This window comes from Paroedura picta, chromosome 7, assembly GCF_049243985.1.
Source record: "Paroedura picta isolate Pp20150507F chromosome 7, Ppicta_v3.0, whole genome shotgun sequence".
Classification (NCBI taxonomy): Eukaryota; Metazoa; Chordata; class Lepidosauria; order Squamata; family Gekkonidae; genus Paroedura; species Paroedura picta.
In genome coordinates, this window is record NC_135375.1 from 50,128,718 (window position 1) to 50,148,806 (window position 20,089).

At 42.4% G+C, this 20,089-nt stretch overlaps 1 protein-coding gene across 6 annotated transcripts in view; it reads right to left on the reverse strand.

Moving 5' to 3' along the window:
• Positions 1 to 20,089, reverse strand: part of TMEM232 (transmembrane protein 232) — a 190,601-nt gene that overhangs the window by 105,998 nt on the left and 64,514 nt on the right. For all 6 annotated transcript variants that reach the window (XM_077347759.1, XM_077347756.1, XM_077347757.1 and 3 more), the window contains 2 exons: positions 8,664 to 8,787; positions 7,853 to 8,072 (listed from right to left, as the gene is read on the reverse strand). In XM_077347759.1, the coding sequence (XP_077203874.1) occupies positions 7,853 to 8,072; positions 8,664 to 8,787 (344 nt within the window). The remainder of the gene's footprint in view (positions 1 to 7,852; positions 8,073 to 8,663; positions 8,788 to 20,089) is intronic.

Here is a 20,089-nt window from a genome sequence, read left to right on the forward strand (position 1 = left end):
CTCATAATTAAGCAAACATGCAGACGTATATATGCCCCTGTACCTGTGCAAAGATCCTGACATAAATGCATGGGCTAGATCTTGAAGGTAGACTTTAATAACCTCTCCACAGGAGCCCTGCTATTGTTGATATGATTGATGAGACAGTGATAATGGATGAGAGACCTGTCATCTTTAGTGAAATTTGAAAACTGAACTCTTCAAAGCAGTGGCAAGACAAGCATTTTGTTGGGTGATGGGAATTCTGACAGCCTTTATTTCATTCCCATCAAATATATTTGCATGTGGATTGGTAAACAGGCAAAAAATGAGAGGCACACGGCAGTGAGGGACAGCCATAGTGCCCTGGGCCTTGATCTTGTCAGAACTAATTAGCTAGGCAAGGTCAAAAATGGTCAATAATTTGACAGGAGCTGTTTAGGGAAAACCAAGAGCATGCTGGTGAGTCAGTTACTCTTCTTTATGAATCACTATTTAACATACACATTAGCACTCTCTGGGGGCTCCTGATGACTTGCATGTACAGCATTGCAAAGGTAATGTGAATAGCCATATGTAACCCTCATTTTAGACCTATTCCCTTTGACACATTTCAAGGGCATAATAAATCAGGGTCTTAACCCACTATAACAAATTAAAGTTGATAACCTGTTTCTAAAAGTTAAAAAAAACATATTTTATATCTGCTAATAATTTCCTAAAAAGTATTGTTTCTTCTACAGGGTCCTAGAGTCTATATACCTTTCTGATATTTATTAATTGATTTATTTAGGAAATTTCTATGCCTCCTCATCAAAATCCAGCTTGAGACAGGATTATAAATTACTGCTATAGAAACAACATGTCATTAAAACAAGCCAAGAGACATAAATAGCATAACATTATTTTTAAAAAGGCCTAAACCCAGAAAAAGACCATTAAAAAGCTGGAGACCCTAATTAAAAAATAAGTTTTGGCCTGGCAGTCACCAGGCAAACCTTACGGGGGGGGGGCATACCAAAGGCAGGTGCCACCACAGAAAATGACTTGTCTCTAGTTGCCCCCCCCCCCTCACTTCACCTCTGAATAGTTCCATTAACCCCAACTAGGCTGGGCTCAGAATGCCCTCTCGTGTAGCAAAATGGATTAAACAGATTATATGAAAACACTGGTTATTAAATGCTAGAAGCAAAGCCTGTTGCACCCAGGGAAACAATGGATACTATGATGCAAACGTGCACTATGATCTTCCTGGGGGCTGGCTACATGGCAAAAGCTCCTGCCCACCCATGGACTCTTGAGGCCCCACCTCCAAACCTCAAGGAACCTTCCTGACGGGTCACCAACCTCCAGGTGCCACCTGGAAATCACCTGGAAGTCATCTGCAGACTATAGCAATTAGCTTCCTAGGGGGAAATGGCTGTTTTGGAACAGGGACTCTGCAATGACAATGCATCTCCAAGCTCCTGGTGATTAAACAACTGCTTGGGGGGGAGAGAGAGACTCTGTAGCACTGTGCCCAAGAGAGGTTGCAGGATGCCAATCTCCAGTTGGGAATTTGTTGGAATTGCAGGTCATTTCCAAGCAACTGAGATTAGTCCATTTCGAGAAAAGGGCTACTTGGGAGGCGGGACTCTCTGACTTTGGATCACATGGAAGTGCAGAGATGCCAGGCTCCAGATGAGAAATAATATCAAAAAATTCATAAACTTGTCACAGTTTCTTCCGTCAATGAAAATATTTAACTGATAGCTAAATTTGCTTGAAGAACTGAACACTTTTCCATCTGTACGTTCTTCAGTTCAGTTCAATATCAAAGTAAATAAAAAAACAGTTGTATGTTACAATGAAACATGAAAACATTGGTTGGCAAAGAACTTACAGAGGTTTTCTCAATTCCAGCTTCTATGCCAGCCTTTCTCAACTTTTTTACTATTGAGAAACCTCTGAAATATTCTTCAGGCTTCAAGAAACCCCAGAAGTGGGATCTCCAGATCCCAGCTGGAAGCCAGGATCCCTGTCACTGTTCAGGGATGCAAGCCTCCAGGTGGACTATAGAGAACCCCAGAGTGAAAATTCCTCTCCCGACTGCAGAGATAAATTCCCCTGGAGTAAAGAGCTGCTTGAGATGGGGATGGGGGGGGGGGCTGTGTATCACTCCTCTCTAAAGGTAAAGTTATCCCCTGTGCAAGCACCGGGTCATGTCTGACCCTTGGGGTGACGCCCTCTAGCGTTTTCATGGCAGACTCAATATGGGGTGGTTTGCCAGTGCCTTCCCCAGTCATTACTGTTTACCCCCCAGCAAGCTGGGTACTCATTTTACCGACCTTGGAAGGATGGAAGGCTGAGTCAACCTTGAGCCGGCTGCTGGGATTGAACTCCCAGCCTCATGGACAAAGCTTTCAGACGGCTGCCTTACCACTCTGCGCCACAAGAGGCTCTCACTTCTCTCTACACACACACAAAACAGAGGGAGAGAGTGAACACTGAAGACAAGAGCATTCTTACCTTCTCAAATTGCAAACCTTATTAACCACACAAACACCTCTCCATCTAGGAAATACCTGGGTGTCTCCCTCCTTGGATTGCTTTGAGAAGCCATTGGCCAGAAGGCCCAAATTTAAAGGGAAATAATCCCATAACAGTCAATGAGCAAGTAAAAAAAGACACCATCCTCCTGCAACAGCTTCTTCTGCCTGTGCTCTAGCTACATCTCTTTAAGGCAATGGCAATTTGTTTCATTTGGTGTAGTGCTTAAGAGCAGTAGATTCTAATGTGGCAAGTTCTTCCACATGTGAGTGAGACCTAGTCACAGTCCTATTAGAAACTTTTCTCACAGAGCAGTTTCTCTCAGAGCTTACTCACCTACCTCACGTGGTGTCTGTTGTACAGAGAGGAAAGGAAGGTTATTATAAGACACTGTGAGACTCCTTTGGGCAGTGAAAAGCAAGGTATACAGCTCTTCTTCTACAGGGAAGGTGCTACTGGGAAACAGTGTCTCCTCCCACCACATGGCCTCATAATGTTTCTGTGCCCAGTTTGTAGTTTCCTCATCATCAAAGCCATTGGTTTCAAATTTGCTTTGTTGTGATTGTTTTGGAAAGACTGCAGCAAGACCAAGGGGGTATCCATACAGAAAGGAAAAGTCTACATCTTCCCAGTCCCACCTATATCAGAATTATTTTCCCTGCTACAATTGCCTGTGATGGTTACCCCTAAAGCATTTCTCCCTTCTGTCATTGCAAATTGCAAATGTCACATTAATCATGAGTAAACATTCCTAGGCCAGAGGCTTTTCCTAGTCACACTGGGTACCAGATGCAGGGGGCTATTTCTCTATCTCCCACAGCCCCCCCCCCTCCAGAAGGAATGCAGTGCCAGAGGGCGGTTTGCTCCCCCCACATGTCTTCCAGTTGAAGGAGGCCAGGGCAATTTATTGTCAATAGGGCATACCATGAGGCTGGTTGCTCTTCGATCCAGCAAACTTCTGAAACTGGCAGGAAGTTAGAGGCAGAAAACTGGCCTCTTATTAGCATTTATTGGCCAATAACGTTCTCCTGCTTGGGGCTAAACTACTAGAGCAGGCAATTCCTGACTGAGGGCCATGAGTAAACATTCCCAGGGTAGAGACTTTTCCTAGCAGCATTGGGTCCCAAAGGATAAACAGGGGGCCATTTCTGGGCCTACTGCAGCCCTCCCCTTCAGAAGACATTCAGAGGCTGCCTCAGGAGGCAGCTTGCTCCTGCCACAAGCCCGCTGAATTGAAAGAGGCTAGGAGGCCAGGGCAACTCACTGGCAGCAGGGTATGGTCTGAGGCTGCCTCCTCTTCCACCCAGCAAATTTCTGGGTGGAAGTTGGAGACAGAGAGCAGGAAGTTGGAGACAGAGAGCTGATCTCCTTATTAGCCCTTCCTGGCTGAGGGCTCCTTGCTGATTGGGGCTAAACTACCAGGGCAGGCCATTCCTTGCTGAGGGCCATCTTCTGCTGGGGGAATATATATATCTTCCTCTCTCCCTACGAAACAGGTAGGAAGTGAGTTGTCAACTTGAGCTGTACTATGTTTAGTGATGTTTTAAAGTATGATTTCACATTTTATGCTAGTTCCCTACAGGAAAGGGCGGCATGTAAATAAAGGACCATAGTAAAGTAGACGTGATGAATACATTTTTTTATTATTGTATTCTCCTGTTCTGGATCTCACCCTCCCTGCCACAATGAAGTAAGGTTGTCGGGGAAACAAAACCTGATACCAGAAGTGAGACTAGACAGAAAATATGTCTCAGTACAGTAAAAAAAAAAAAAAAGGCAGAGAAGGGGGCAGAGTCCAGCTCTTTTATAACTGACTGGAAAGACATGTGAAAAGCAGAAGCGGATTCTCCATTCCCAGCCAACTGTAGTTTGGCACTTACTGAAAACAACCTTAACAAAACCTTATCTTGACATTCTGTTCAAGTTTTTCATACCCCACTCAGAAGTGTTCTGTTCTTTTCCCCAATCATAGTGTTATGAAGGTGATTTGTCAACTCATTGTTTTTTGCAGTGCAAGTGAAATGGACAAGAAACATCATGTTTTATTAACTGACTTTTTGGCTTGGAAGCATCTGCAAACTGCAGCAGGAAAGCACATATTTAGCTTCTTCTCAGAGAGGGCACAACATGGCACAAGACACTATGATTGTCCCTCCACCCAGCATGGCTGCCTTTCTACACCAAGGCTTTCATTCAACTATGTGAGGGGGGGGGTATGGACATTATTGCTGTGTGTCGGTGGGAAAGATGTGGGAAGATATTTTGGCAAGAGTGTAGAAACTGACTTCAATCTCCTCCCCCCCCCTTTCCACTTAATACATTTCTTGCATGCCTCAAAAAGATAAACATAAAAATTTTATGTATCCAGGTCAGAAATATAGCTACAATGCTGATTTTTGGTAACATTTTTGGAAACCTGACAGTAGCAGTGGCAAAGCTTTTTAGAAGCTGCCTTCAAAATCAGACATACATATATTTGGCTTTACTTTTATGACAGATGTCATTGACATTGCTATGTGGGAAGATCTCTTAAGAAGCATAGGACTATTATGGAAAAAGGCAAGGTTAATAATAGGCTTTTTGTGTAGTATATTTCTTGTTAAGATGCAGAGAAAAGGATGAAAGTTCCTCTAAGCTTTGACAAGAAGAGCATGAAGCTTGTTACCTTACCATAAAAAGAGATACAAAGAATGTGTAAAAGAATTTTGACTGTATTCTCCAGGGAGTGCAGGAACATATCCAGAATTTTTAAATGGATTGAAAAAGAAAGCTTGGTATTTCACACGCAGTGCAAGTATTCCTCTATGTCATACTAAATCAAGCACAGTAGATAAAAAAATAAGTGTGCCAGAGTACTTACAGGAAAAATTAACAAGATTAATTTTACCAAACAGTATTCCCAACAAATATGGATTTATACAAAATAAAAGTTGGTTTCAAGTATACTTAGGACACAAATGATATTTTCCTCTGGGTTAGAGAATGATATAGATTATATAGATTTGTGGAACACAATTGAGAACACAAATACAGATTTGTGGAACACACTTTAGACACAGTCTGTCTATGGTTTATTTTTAGGTCAGGCAGAATGTATCTTGAGTTCATTGTGGCACTATGTGTATAGTTATTTCTTTGTCTCTAAAAGTAACCTTGAGTTTGTCAAAAGCAGATAGCTCCTGAATGTAGCATCCCTCCATATAAAGGAATGTATTCTTTGAAACATAGAGCGAGAAAATTGCAATAAGATATATAGCCATCCATGATAGGTCAGATTGTACGCCCTTCGTCGTTGACCTGATTGGTCAAAGGGACAGTGAGGGACTGAGCGTCAGGATACCTCATGATGACGTATCAAGGTCTTAAAAATGAGCTGCACTGATGCAGACTTCAGAGAATGCACCAATTGGCTTTGTCTCCATGCTTGCAAACATGTATCCTAAATAAATCCTCTTGCTGCTTAGCTGTCTTTGTTGTGGTCTTGTAAATTTTACACTGTATGATCCATAACAAGAATAACATCTTGGTTGGATGGAAGTCTGACATAAGGGTCAAACTACACATTAAATTCATGTTTAATGAAATACAAGTACTAAGGATTTGACTGGTGCAGCTGTGCTGGAAGAATACATGTTTCATCTCCCCTCCTGCACCATTCCTCTGGCAAAAAAAAAAAAAAAAAGACCCCCCCCCACACTAGCTTCTGCTTATTCCACAGCATGGATCTTCTCTATCATTTATTTGATACTAAACTGGGATTAGTACAGGTATAGAATCAGTGTATGATTTTCACAAATGTAAACCAAACCCTGAAGAACAAAACTATGCTCATCAACAGGAATAATTTTCCTAATGCAGTTAAAGAACCTGCCATGACTCAAGCAGTGTGGGCGTTCACTGAACTAGTTTGACTGAAATTCAGAGCTCGGTCGGTTTACGGGTATCTAATCATGTCAGGTTAGTCACTGCAGTCCTGTTCTCTGTAGTTAATGAGGAGCTGGTGATTTGTCCTAAATTGATTTGTGCAGGTTAGGTTGGTTTAGAGTGCTTGACAAGAATCTGTGTTCTACCACAAATGTGTCATGGTTCATTTCAAGTACATGCCTGCACTATTTATACACTGATGCATTTACCCAAAGAAACAAGTAACATCGGACTACCTGTATTTGGGCTTCCACCAAAAGGGAGCAGACACAATAAGGCACAATAAGAAATTCACCCTGTGGAGGAAGCTGTTCCGCTATACTGGGTCTCCAAATTACCACATAAATAACATACCATGAAAGACTTTTAAATTTTCCTTTCTGCTCCTTATGTGTAGAGATGTCTATGCAACATTTCTGCAGTTCTACATCCCTCTCTGTTCTTTAAAACTGATCTAAAAAGGTTTCCATGAAACCTTTGGCCCAACCTATTCAACCCACATCCCTAACTGAGACATATTACTGCAGCGCTCATATTCATTCATTGGCAGCCTTATTTTCCCCATTCCTCCTCTCACTTTGTTGGCTTGCTTGCTACCCTTGTTTCTCCATTCCTTCCATCCTTCTCCTTTGTAGGTGGGTCTCCTTCTCCCTTCTCAGAATTTTAGATAGTGGGCAATTTGGGGCAGAAGATTGTCTCATTTTGAACATAGATTCAGGTGGGTAGCCATGTTGGTCTGAAACAGCAGAACAAAGTTTGACCCCAGTGGCACCTTTAAACCAAAGTTTTATTCTCTGACGGGTGCTAGAAAGGGAGATATGGTTTTGCAAAAAAGGACTGCAAAAAACCCCCACACTATTTTTCCTGTGGAACATTCACAAGTATATATCATAAGAGAAATCAATATGCTACTTGTTTTGGCCTCTACATCAGGATGAGAAGAGGCTTTGAAAAGCAAAAAGAGACTTAATATTCTGTAAGTGTCCTACAAGAGCACTGCTATACAGTTGGTGAAGGACCTCAAGTTACAACTAAATTGCTGAAGCATGCAAAATCCAGCCTTGTGTCGGTTGCTGAGTAATCCACTGGAAAACTAACATTGCTTTCTTACCTGAGACAAATTTCAAGAACCTTTAATGGAACAATCTGTACCACTTGACATGACAAAAATACCACTTCTTATTTGATACTGCAATGTCAAAGTCTTTTAAAGAGGTTTCAAGCATTCCTCATATTATTTTCATTACTCATCATGCTTCCAACTGCAAGCCCATCAAATTATACAGCATCTCTTATAAGAATACACAAAGCTTTGGGAATACTGTTTTAGTCCATGGGTGGATTCCTGAATGAGACATTTTCAAGATATCCTTCCACATAGCAACACACACACAAGTGAACTTTCTGATTTAATACTTACTGTCACCAACTGATGGGTAGTAGTGCAAAAGATCAAGAAGGCTTGCACCTTTTAACTCCTTGACATCTTTAAATTTCTCTCCACAATCACAGAATCCAAGAAAAGCTGTTTTTTGCAAATCTGCAGTGATACCACGTAAACAGATTTCTCTGAGTATATTGGTGTATATGTACCCCACTTGCCACTGCCAGCATGAGTGTTTCACCATGTTACTCTGTGGCTGTAGATAAAAATATAAATTTTCAATCAATTATGGACCATAAGTGACATGGCTATAGATCAGTCAAAAGTTCTCTGTATCAGAACAGATTGAGATATTCTTTACAATATATTTTTACAGCTAATGCCTATTATTATTATATTTTTATTTTTAGACTGTTCCTCTCTGTATGCAGGCTTCTTTACTTACTTGCATGTTTACTTACAAGTAAGAAACACTGTTCACTGATGCTTATTTCCAAGAAAGCATGCATAGGATTGAATTTGAAGCAATCCTGCCGTTATTTCTAAATTTCATTTTATTTAATGGGGATTACAATTAGGAATGTATTTTTAGGATTGCAGCTTTAATCTCACAACAATTAGGGGGGCAGGGAGAATTCCACCCATAAACCACCCATAAGATGTTTAAACTTCAGGAGAATTACATTTCAAGAACTGGTGTGTTTATTCGTCCTTCCAACTTGGGATACTGAGGCCAACATAAACTTCAGGGACGGACAGTAAAGAAAATAAATGCTTTGCTTCTATCCAACTTAGTGTTTTCTGCAAACACATTGCCCTCCTACATCTAAATTAGTTTAGCACTTACCTGCTTCTGAAGAGGCATAGAGCCTGAAATAAAATCTCTCACTAGGTCCATTAAAACTTTCAAGCAGGACATGTTTAATTTGGCAGCCTCTCCAAGGACCATCAAGCCCAGTACTGATTCCAACCTAGATATTTTGAGATAGAAGGATAAACATTGGTCTAAAATTAAATAATCAGTGGAGTATTTTGGAGTCAGAAGTAATTACTGGAACCAACGTATGTTAGAATATGCTAACTTCTTTGGGCCTTACTCCACAGTGTTCACAGGATGACCAGAAGTAAGCCCAATTTAAGCACCACAGAGGTACAAAAGGTACTTGCTTCTGTAAGCATTCTATGTGGTCACCATATCATTTAAATGTACTTAGAGAGTGCATCAGCCTGTACTTATATACTGTTACTGTGCCAAAGGCACAAGCACGTGAGCTCATGGCATTACCACAGTATTTTCTTTTCACTTCTAGTTATTTATACAGCTGGATTTCCAGAAAGGAACATGCTCTTTCAGAAAAAACATGACCAGAGGTCATTAACACTCCCATATAGACTTCGTAAAGGAAATAAATGTTTTATAAATAAGAAAAGAAACTCTAGCCGCATGAAGAAATGGAAAAAAAATATTCCAAGAGGACTGGCAACTATGAAGGGAAGTGGCTATGTGAAACAGCTTTGGACAAAGTCTTAGAAGATATAACTGGTGGCAGGAAGATTCTTACATGGCGGATCCTCATTCACAAAGTTCAGCACTCTCAGATCCAAACAGAAATAATTCATCTAATTCCACAACTTGCTTTGCAGTGCAATCCTAAAGGGAGGGGGGTGAACTTGACACAAGCGGCTGACTGACTCTTTTGCTGGCATAACTCAACCCAGCACTGCGCCACTCAGTTCCACCTGTGCAGCTGTCCGGTAGCCACATGCCAAAGCAGTGACAGTGCAAAATACTGACGCAACATAAGCATGGGCATCTCAACATAGGAACGCCCCCTCAGAACAGTTGTAAAGATGCACTGGCAAAAATGCCAGCATAGTCCATTGGTAGCCATGGTAACTCCAAATTCACTTTCTCGTCACAGCTGCGACCACACCCATAATACTCAAGTAGCTCAGGATACCAGCTCAGACTAAGTCCACATCCAATCCCTCTCTCACTTTACAAATGGTTCCAGGAAGTGGCCCCACAACTCAAGTGATAGGGTGCATGGCATAGAATGCTGCCTGACAGCTCCCATCTGTGCCATTTTAGAGCAAGTACACATGCATATCAGTGGCAGGCAATGCACAGACAGAGCACTTAGCACCATTGGGCAAATACTTGGCAGGAACAGAGCACATGGAGAGCAAAGTCCACATTATGTGGCTAACCACTCCCAGCTTTCAGCCTCTGTCAGGACTGAAGGGGCAGCTACACTTGAACAGGTAAGCAAAGCACCCTTTCCCCAGTTCCCTTCCTTCCTTGGCTAACAAGAGTGGCAATAAGCCACATTGGCCTTGGCATCTCCCACAACCAACCCCTGCAGCTGGAAGGGGGAGAGGCAGGAGGTGAGCAGTGAATGTATGAATACAATATGGATACAATATGGAAACAAACAATAGACCAGGGGTAGTCAACCTGTGGTCCTCCAGATGTTCATGGACTACAATTCCCATAAGCCCCTGCCAGCATTTGCAAATGCTGGCAGGAGCTCATGGGAATTGTAGTCCATGAACATCTGGAGGACCACAGGTTGATTACCCCTGCAATAGACCACATGGATAGGTGCGTCAGAGCCTGCATAAGACACCTGACAAGGGAGGGGGACAGGGAGATGCCCATGCACTAGTCTGCTTGCCTCAGCAGCTGGCAACACTGCCCCTGTACCAAACGCAGCAGCAGACAGAGAGCCCCCACCAACCTGAGTATTGAATAATCCCATATTACGACCAAACCCTTTCCCCTGCAGGAGCAAAATGCCCTGATACCACTGACAAAGTGCTTCTCCCAATATACAGAGGTTCTGACATGATCCTCAATCAGGAAAAGAAGGTCTGGATACTGCCACCTGGGGTCCACCTTGCCGCATCAGAGTGCCAAACGAGGTGCCAAGATCACCAAATGCACTTCAAGCTGGCAACGAGAAACGTAGATGGCTGCTCCACTGTATGTTTCCCTTCATACACAGGTGCCGCTCAAACAGGGAGAATTGTCATCTCAACCTCAAAGCCTTACCCACACCAGAAGCCACCCCTCAGAAGTGTGTGGACACATCGGGCCTCCTGTTCTTTCCTTTCCCATGCCCATCAGGAAGGCACCCCTAGCAGCAATGTAGACTAGTGCTCAGAAGTGCTGCAATCCCACCCTGATAAAACTTGTCTTTTATTTTTGTGAACTGGTTATTATAATAGTTCTCTCGGTTTCAATATACCAGTTGCTGGAACACCGAATCTTAATTTCTGAATCTGGCTGCCACCTTTTACTTTTTCTGGTGATGGTTATCTTTAGAAATTTTAAGAGTTTCATCAGTCTTCCATCTAAGCACTTCATTTAAAAAAGGGCTACAGGAATAGTATTTGCACATTCTTCCTTCACAATATTCCTGGTTTCATCCCACAATTTTTTCAGTTGGTTTTCACTTGAACCTTGTATTGACAATGTGTTCCTTTCATGGTCTTTAAACTCTTCAGGAATGTTGTTTAGGTTATATTTTGGCACTATGAATGTTTTTGTGTTTTGCTTCAGGGTTTGTTTTTTTTAAATTTTTGATATTAGCAATTCATGGTATGTACCACAATGAGTTCTGGTCTTGTTTTAGCAGGCAGAAATGAGATTCTCTATCTTCTGATTCCAATTATGTAATTTAGTGATTTCTGTATTGGCCGTCTGGTGATGCCATGTATACAATCTCCTGGTCGGTTGTCTCCTAGCACAAATTTTCCAACAACGTGTTTCTTACTTTTGAATTCCAGTCACCTATGATTATTTGTACATTTTTAGCTGTGTGATCTATTTCTTCCAGGACATTGGTATAAAACTTTCAATTTCTTCCTTTTCAATATCTGTAGGTGGGGCATAAACTTGAATGATGGCATTTTCATGAAGTCTGATTGATATTATTTAGTCAGGCTTTGCATTATATATAGTTCCTGATTATTCTATATCTTGCTAGACTATTAGAGTAACTCCATTTCTTCCATGTTTGTCATTTCTAGAGTAAACCGCTGTATAATTTTCTGGGTGCTTTGGTTGGTGACATCATGATTATTCAACTATATTCCTTATCATCTGGCTCCTGGGATAACAGATGTTCTGACACTGGAGGACGGGGAGTAGTCTACATGTATTGTACTTTTTGATATATAGACTTCCTCTTTCCAGATTTCACATATCAGAAATGAAACTGTCAAAAGGAGAGCAGGAAGCAAACAGGTACACCCCCCCATATTTGCAGAGGGGGCAGTAACACCCAAAACAGGGTACTTGCCACCCCAAATGCCACCCCACTGGTGGACACGTCATTACTTGAAGGAAGAAAGCCAAGTTTCACATGTACAAGAGCATCCACATTATTTATCTAGGCTGTTGATGATTCACCTGAAGCTATTAAGTCAACAAAGGCTCTTTGAAGGTACTATGGACATACACTTCAAGATGCCAGCAAGCAGTCTTGGGATGGGAAATTGCTAAGGGTGGGAGTAGATTAGAGCTTGTATTGGTTTTTATGAACCCTCAATGGTATCAACCAGGATAGAATCTGTCATGTTGTTGTGTCCCATCAGGAGAGAAGTCAAAGCTTAGGGCCATTCCGCACCAGGATCTAAGTAGCAAATTGGTTGCGAAACGAAAAAACGCCATTTTAAATAGTGGAATTCGTCATTATGCATACCTGCCTTTGTAGTGGAATCCAGTTGCGTTTCTATCGTTTCCCACAGGCTTCCGGTCTCGGCAAAAATCGCTAGCCAGGAAGCGATATTGCCGAGCTTTGTCCTGCCCCTGGCCGTCAAGCAGCCAATGGGAGGCCGTTATCATGCTCTCGAAAAGCCCCTTTCCCTTTAAGGAAGGTTTAAAAAACACACACACACACGATGCAACGAATCTGCATTGATTCGTTGCAACGGAGAGACCCATCTAGCTAGCAGGTGGTGTTTGAGTTGCCGTTTCATCGTTGCCACGCTCCCCCCGAGTGAAACCCCCCCCCCCGCATGAGTGCGATTTTCGGCCGAAAATACAGTGAAAAATGAAGGGAAAATAAACCAGCAAAAGGGGCTTGTGTTGCTTCGTGCTTGGTGACTTGAAACAGCTCTGGGGAGGGACTGCAGCCAGGGAAGCCTCGCTGGGTAAACGAAAGCTCGCCAGTGCATTGATCTCCGCTCACTCCGAGAAAAAAAAAATGGTGATCGCTTCGCCGGAAGATCAGAGGAGAGAGTTAGGGGGAGGGACTTTGTTGGAACCGCAACGATGTTAACGCACAGGTCTTTTTCGCTAGTGGTGCAGATTGGTTGCAAGAGTGTAGCGCTTTCCGGAGGGTGAATCTACTTTTTGGGATTTCCCTGAAAGCGCTACAATGAAGCACTTTTTGCGGATCGGTTTCAGGAGTGTTGCAGATTGTCAACGACGTTGTGCATAACAGCAAAACAGTAGCGACTTCAATTTGCAACCATTGCGCAATTTTGAATGAGTGTGGAATGGCCCTTAGTTCTGCAGTGTCTTGATATGATATGCTGCAATCAGTGACTATTTGATTTCTAAGTTGCCATACAAACCTGTGTCCCTTGATCTCTGATGTAAATCAGACCTCAAAGGTTCCTCCCCAAGAAATAAACTTTAAGCTTTCTCACTTTTCTGTCAAGTACCAGTCTTTTGCTGTTCAAAGGATCCCAAGTTATACAAAGTGGGGGGGAAGTAGGATAACTGAGGGCGATTGCATGCACTCGAAAGCTCACACTGTGAATAAATCTTTGTTGATCTTAAAGGTGCTACTGGACTCTGATTTTGTTGACCTGATTTTAGAGTCAGTTTTAGATTTCATAGAGAGCTGGTGTTTTGCTTCTCTCCGCTAGCTGGAACAGACCACTCATCTGTGCTTCAGGATACTGTCTGGTTCTCCATGTTTCTTGTATTAGGTAATTTCTATTAATAGGCAATTTCTATTAATTTCTGTTAAGACTGTTGCTTTGATATGTGATTCTCTTTGAGTTTGTTTAGGAATATGCTATGTAGTTCTGCCTTTTCATCTAGCATAATAAACGTTCCTTAAAACGAATGCCTTCCCCTTTACATTTTTTTTATTTAGGAAGTTAAGTTTGGTTTTGAGAATTATTTTGGAAATTCACAGAAATGTTATTTACTCTCTGACCTGCATTAGGTTTGAATCTCTAAACTTTGTATATAGTGGATTATTATTATCATCATCATCATCATCATTATCATCAGATTTACATTTATACACTGCCCCTCTCTGCAAGTGGTCTCAGGGCAATTTACAAAATAATCAAAACATTCATAATCAAAACTGAAAACATCCCTCAATTAAAACTCCCATTTACTTGACTGACTCAGTGATGAGCAATACCTGCCTATCAACACAATTTATGATGACTTCTTTGATTTTCTTGACTCTTCTTTAAAACATATCAAGGATATATGCATTAGGGGCAGGAAAAGGAGAAATATATACAGAGAAATCTTATGAATGTTTACTCATCAGTCAATCCCAATGCAATCATGCCTCTTATTACTTTTATTTTATTTTACAAGGGCAATGGATTGCAATAAAAAGCATCCAGCTTCATCTTCTGTACTTTCATCTTGTGGATTTTTAGAATATTTCACAAAAACAGCAGATTTAAAGCCTGAAGTCATGGTAAATGAATCTGAAAATGACTAGGAGGAGAAATCCAGCAGTAGAGAATCTGAATTCCGTGAATTAGATAATTCAGAAGAAGAACGTGTTTTAGAGCTCCCTGATGTTGGTTCTGTGATTTAGTGCCTTCCTTTGTCAAGAAACTACCTAGTCCAAAAGACACTACACAGTCTAAAGTCCAGTTCGGCCACTGCTAAAAAATTTCCCAACAACAAAGTATGGCCAATCATGGAGACATTTCAGTCCAGCATGGTACAAACTCCACTCCTGATTGGAATATAGTGTATTAGAAAATGTTGCATTTTGCTTTTCTTGTCGCCATTTCATTGAAAACAATGCCTGTACTGGTAAAAAGGCATTTATTCATAGAGGGTACAAAAACTGGGGAAGAACTACTGATGATTATTCAAGACTGAGGGCCATTCCGCACAGATTCTTTGTAGCAGGAGTGTGGCAAATTGAAATCGCTACAAAAATGTGGTTATGCACAACGTCGTAGACAATCTGCAACACTCCTGAAACCAATCTGCAAAAAGCGCTTCATTGTAGCACTTTCAGGGAAATCCCAAAAAGTGGATTCACCCTCCGTAAAGTGCTACACTCTTGCAACCAATCTGCAACACTAGCGGAAAAGTTCTGTGCGTTACCATTGTTGCGGTTTCTGCAAAGTCCCTCCCCCTGGCTCTCTCCCCTGATCTTCCAAGCGAAGCAATCGCCATTTTTTTTCTCAGACAAAGCAGAGTTCAACGCACCGGCGAGCCTTCGTTTACCCAGCGAGGCTTCCCCAGCTGCAGTCCCTCCCCATAGCTGTTTTAAGTCACCAAGCACCACAAAGCCCCATTTGCTGGTTTATTTTCCCTTCATTTTTCACTGTATTTTCAGCCGAAAATCACGCCCGTGAGGGGGGGTATTTTTTTTCACTCGGGGGGAACGTGGCAATGATGAAATGGCAGCTCAAACGCCACCTGCTAGCTAGATTGGTCTCTCCATTGCAACGAATCAACACGTTTTTTTTTACCTGCCTTAAAGGGAAAGAGGCTTTTCGGGAGCATGTTAACGGCCACCCATTGGCTGCTCGTTTGATTGACAGCCAGGTGCGGGACAAAGGTCGGCAATATCTCTTCCTGGCTAGCGATTTTTGCCAAGACCGGAAACCTGTAGGAAACAATAGAAACGCAACTGGATTCTACCACAAAGGCAGGTATGCATAATGACGAATTCCAGTATTTAAAATGGCGTTTTTTCATTCAGCAACCAATTTGCAACATAGATCCTGGTGTGGAATGGCCCTGAAGCTTTAGCATAGTCTACAAAGACTGCATGGTGACATGGGAGAGTTTCAAACACAGAGAAATTCAAAGTAAATTCCTTCCCAGCTGCCCAGGCAGCGTGGCAACCAGCTCAAAGAGCCAGTGATTGCGCTGTCCAGGCGGCGGGAAATGGCTGGAGCCCGGGGTGGAGGGAACGCCCTTCCCCACTGCCCGGGCAGCAGAGAACCGCTGGAGCCCAAGGGGAAGCCCTCACAGTTCCCCCCACACCCGCACTGCAGACCCTTCCCCCCTCCTTCCCCCCGCTGCCCCATCCCCTTTCATGGCACACACCTACCTTCCCTCCTTCCTTCCTTCCTTCCTTCCTTCCTTCCTTCCTTCCTTCCTTCCTTCCTTCCTCTCTCTCCTTTCTGCCTTTCTCACTCTGCCTCTTGCTCTCCCTCTTGCTTGTTCTCTTTCTCTTTCTGCCCTTCTTTCTAACTTCCTTTATTCTTTCATTCTATCCAACCATCCACCCCTTAATCTCCTTTCTCCCTCCCATCCATCCATTTCTCTTCTGCCTTTCTTTCTTCCATTCTTTCTCCCATCACTTACTCTCATTTTCCCCCTTCTCTCTCTCTTTCACTTCCTCTCCCTCTCTCTCTCCCTTTTCTCTACGCCTGCCTGCCTTCCTACCTCCCCTCCTTCCTTCCCTCCCTCCTTCCCAGGGGGGCCCCCCCGCACCCACCCACTGCCCGCTAGCACTCGCTGTATTTTTTTTTACAGTGGACTTAATTTCTAGTAAACAACATAAGAGAAAATAGGCATTATGTAGCCACTCTTGTTTTTGTTCAATGCTACACAAAATATTGCACTGGCAAAATGAGGCAAGTGATAATGGGAAATGTCCTCAAACTCTTTCACTTAATAACAAGGCACAATCCCAGAATCCAGCCTAAAAGAAATGAACTTCCATTTAATGCAACATACAGACCACATTCTGCTCAAGATGAATTGTTAAACATCATGACCAGAATTGTTCTGGAATCAACTTCTTATTAAGTGCAGAAAGCTACCTTCTTTGTATTAATTGCTGATGAAGCAAAAGACACAGACAAACAGGAATAAATGTCAGTAGTTCTCCATTATAGCTACAAAGAGAAAATATATGAACAGTTTGTTGGTTTCCAGTCATGTCATCCTCTGGATGACTTTACTGATGAGTTACATAAAGAATAACGTAGTGTGTTTTGGCATAGATATCAAGCACTGCACAGCACAAACCTGTGATGGAGCTAGTGTAATGAAGTCCAAGACATCATAGTAATACTGATGCAGATGGTACTAAAACAGAATTCAGACTTTTCCTAAAAGATCTAGAAAGGTATGAACAAAAACTGACATAGTAAACAGAATGCTTAATCTTCTAGAACTAAAATGGTCTTTCAGCAAAACTCCACAGACTGTGTGTCATAGTCTCACAATACATATAATTAGGTACTGAATATGAAAGGACATTATCATGTCTGTGGCAAAGTAACGAACAATATGGCTAAGCAGCTTTGCCATGCTGACAACTGAAAAAACTGGCAATAACTCTAGACCTTGAAACTATTAATCATTTTGCAGAAATGCATAAAAATCAATGCATTCAGCTTCTTTAGATCTGCATACCATCCTTTCTTTCTCAGTACATGACTATCCAAGTAGCCAAAGAAGGCTATTTAGATACACAAGATAAAACTTGTTTGAAAGCCATTTTCCTTACTGCTATTTGAATTTGAATAATACGTGCTATATAAAAATGAATATTGCCTTACAGTGTGATTTATTTCGGGCAAAACATATTTAGCATTGCAATTTTTCCATGAAATATACTTTATTTTTCTTTCTGAAATTTCTTTAAATCTCTGTTAAGCTTGCCCAACCAGAAATATACTTTGCCCCTTCTGTGCCTCCCCAGAATTTGTTTGTTTGTTTGTTTTGTGTTGCCACTACATGAATTCAACTCATGCCACCCCCATGGAGCATTTTGTATTGAACTTTAAGTCAATTTTTGGCTGAAAAGCAGGATAAAATTGAATTAAATAATGCAAGTGTGAAAGAGGAGGACAATAGGACCATCCAATCAATGAGGTTTTGTTTTTAAATTTGCTGCAGCTTATGATTTTGGTAGGCTATCTTGGGAATGTAAAGGCAGTCCATAAATGTTTTACAGTTTGCTAACTAAATTATTGATTCTGCCCACACACACACACACACAAAATGCACTTTCAGGTATCCTGCTTCCTTTCCCTAGATTTCTTTGAATTGTTAGTTTTATCATTTGGGCAATGTCCACAGAACTATTTGCTGCAATATCACAACTGTCTCTAAAATTAGGACCTATAAACATATACATTGTATACATTGCATACTGAGCCACAACATTGTCCTCAATAGGTCTCAAAGACCTATTATGCACAGGGCTGGAAATCCGGGATGGTGGCAGCAGGGCAGCCCCGATTATGCACCCCGCTGTCACCATCCCAGCCCTGGCCCGGCGCAGCACCACGGAAGACCCACAACAAGGGAATGCAGAATCTTCTGCATTCCCTGGGATGCCGCGGGTGCTGGGACAGGCCAGCCCCGTGCATAAGCAGAAGAGTCAGGCCTTTTGGCCCGGCCCTTACCTCAGCCTACGGTGTCCCTGGAGGGACACTGCATGCCCCATTGGCTTCGCGGAGCTGCAGAGCCAATTGGAGAGTCCCCCTACCCGAACCATGGTGAGAGAGCAGCATGCCACTCCCCACCATTGTGCAGTGGGGGTCCCATTCCCCCCACTCCCCCCCCCCGCTCCCTTCCTCACTGCTGCTGCCTCCAGGCTTTCCAGCCCCTGTGTTTTGTGCGTGTATGCACTATGCCAGGGTAACCTATACTCCAGGGGATTCCCTCCCCCGTGGGTACACGGGAAGACTGACATGGCTGCTGCCATGCATAATGGGTCATAGAAAAGGAAAGGAGAGCAATATATTGCTATTCTAGCATTTTTTTACTTTTGTCTATTTGGACTCAAATAGAATTATCAGACCCTGGACCCTAGGAGAACAATCAAGGCTTTAGTGGCTCCATTTTGCTAGTGCTTTGTTATTAAGGCTTGGTTATTATATCTGTATAAACTGAAGAGCAGGAGGAGACAGCAATGAAAACCACTATTATATGTTGCTGCAATTACAACAGGAAAATAAAGAAGGAACAAGCTCCTTGTGGGTGATAAAAATCCAGAGTGACAACTGTGGGACTAATTGCCAAAAAGTGAAGTCAGATTTCTAGAGATAATATACTGGATAATAAAAGTATACAGTGACATCCAGACATGAAAAACCTCAGCTTGGTGTAGTGGTTAGGAATGAGGACTTCTAATCTGGCAAGCCGCATTTGATTCCCCACTCCTCCACATGCAGCCAGCTGGATGACCTTGGGCTAGCCATGGAACTGATAGAGCTGTTCTGACCGAGCTGTAAAATCATGACTCTCTCAGCCTTACCTACCTCACAGGGTGTCTATTGTGGGGAGAGGAAATGGAAGGCGATTGGAAGACACTTTGGGACTCCTTCAGGTAGAGAAAAGTGGCATATAAGAACCAGCTCTTCTTCTTCTTCTATTTATTCATCCTCCCTCCCTCCTTCTGTCTTGTCCCTTTCCTTGCAGGCATTGTTGTTGTTGTTAGGTGCGAAGTCGTGTCTGACCCATCTCTGCTTTTTAGGATGCTATCTAGATTTGCCATAGCTTTCCTCCCCAGCAGCAAGCGTCTTTTAATTTCTTTGCTGCAGTCCCCATCTGCAGTGATCTTGGAGCCCAGGAAAATAAAATCTATCACTACCTCCATTTCTTCCCCATCTATTTGTCAGGAATGGAGAGGGCCAGATGCCATGATCTTTGTTTTCTTGATGTTGAGTTTCAAGCCAACTTTTGCACTCTCCTCCTTCACCCGCATAAACAGGCTCTTTAGTTCCTCTTCACTTTAGAGGAAGTGATACCACTTCTGCCATTAGAGTGGTATCATCTGCATATCTGAGGTTGTTGATATTTCTCCCTGCAATCTTGATCCCAATTTGTGACTCTTCTAATCCCGCCTTTCTCATGATGTGCTCTGCATACAAGTTAAATAGGCAAGGCCTTGCCGAACAGTATACAGCCTTGCCGAACTCCTTTCTCAATTTTGAACCAATCAGTGATTCCATGTTCAGTTCTCACTGTTGCTTCTTGACCTGCATATAAGATTCTCAAGAGACAAATAAGATGCTCTGGTATTCCCATCTCTTTAAGAACTTGCCACAATTTGTTGTGCTCCACACAAT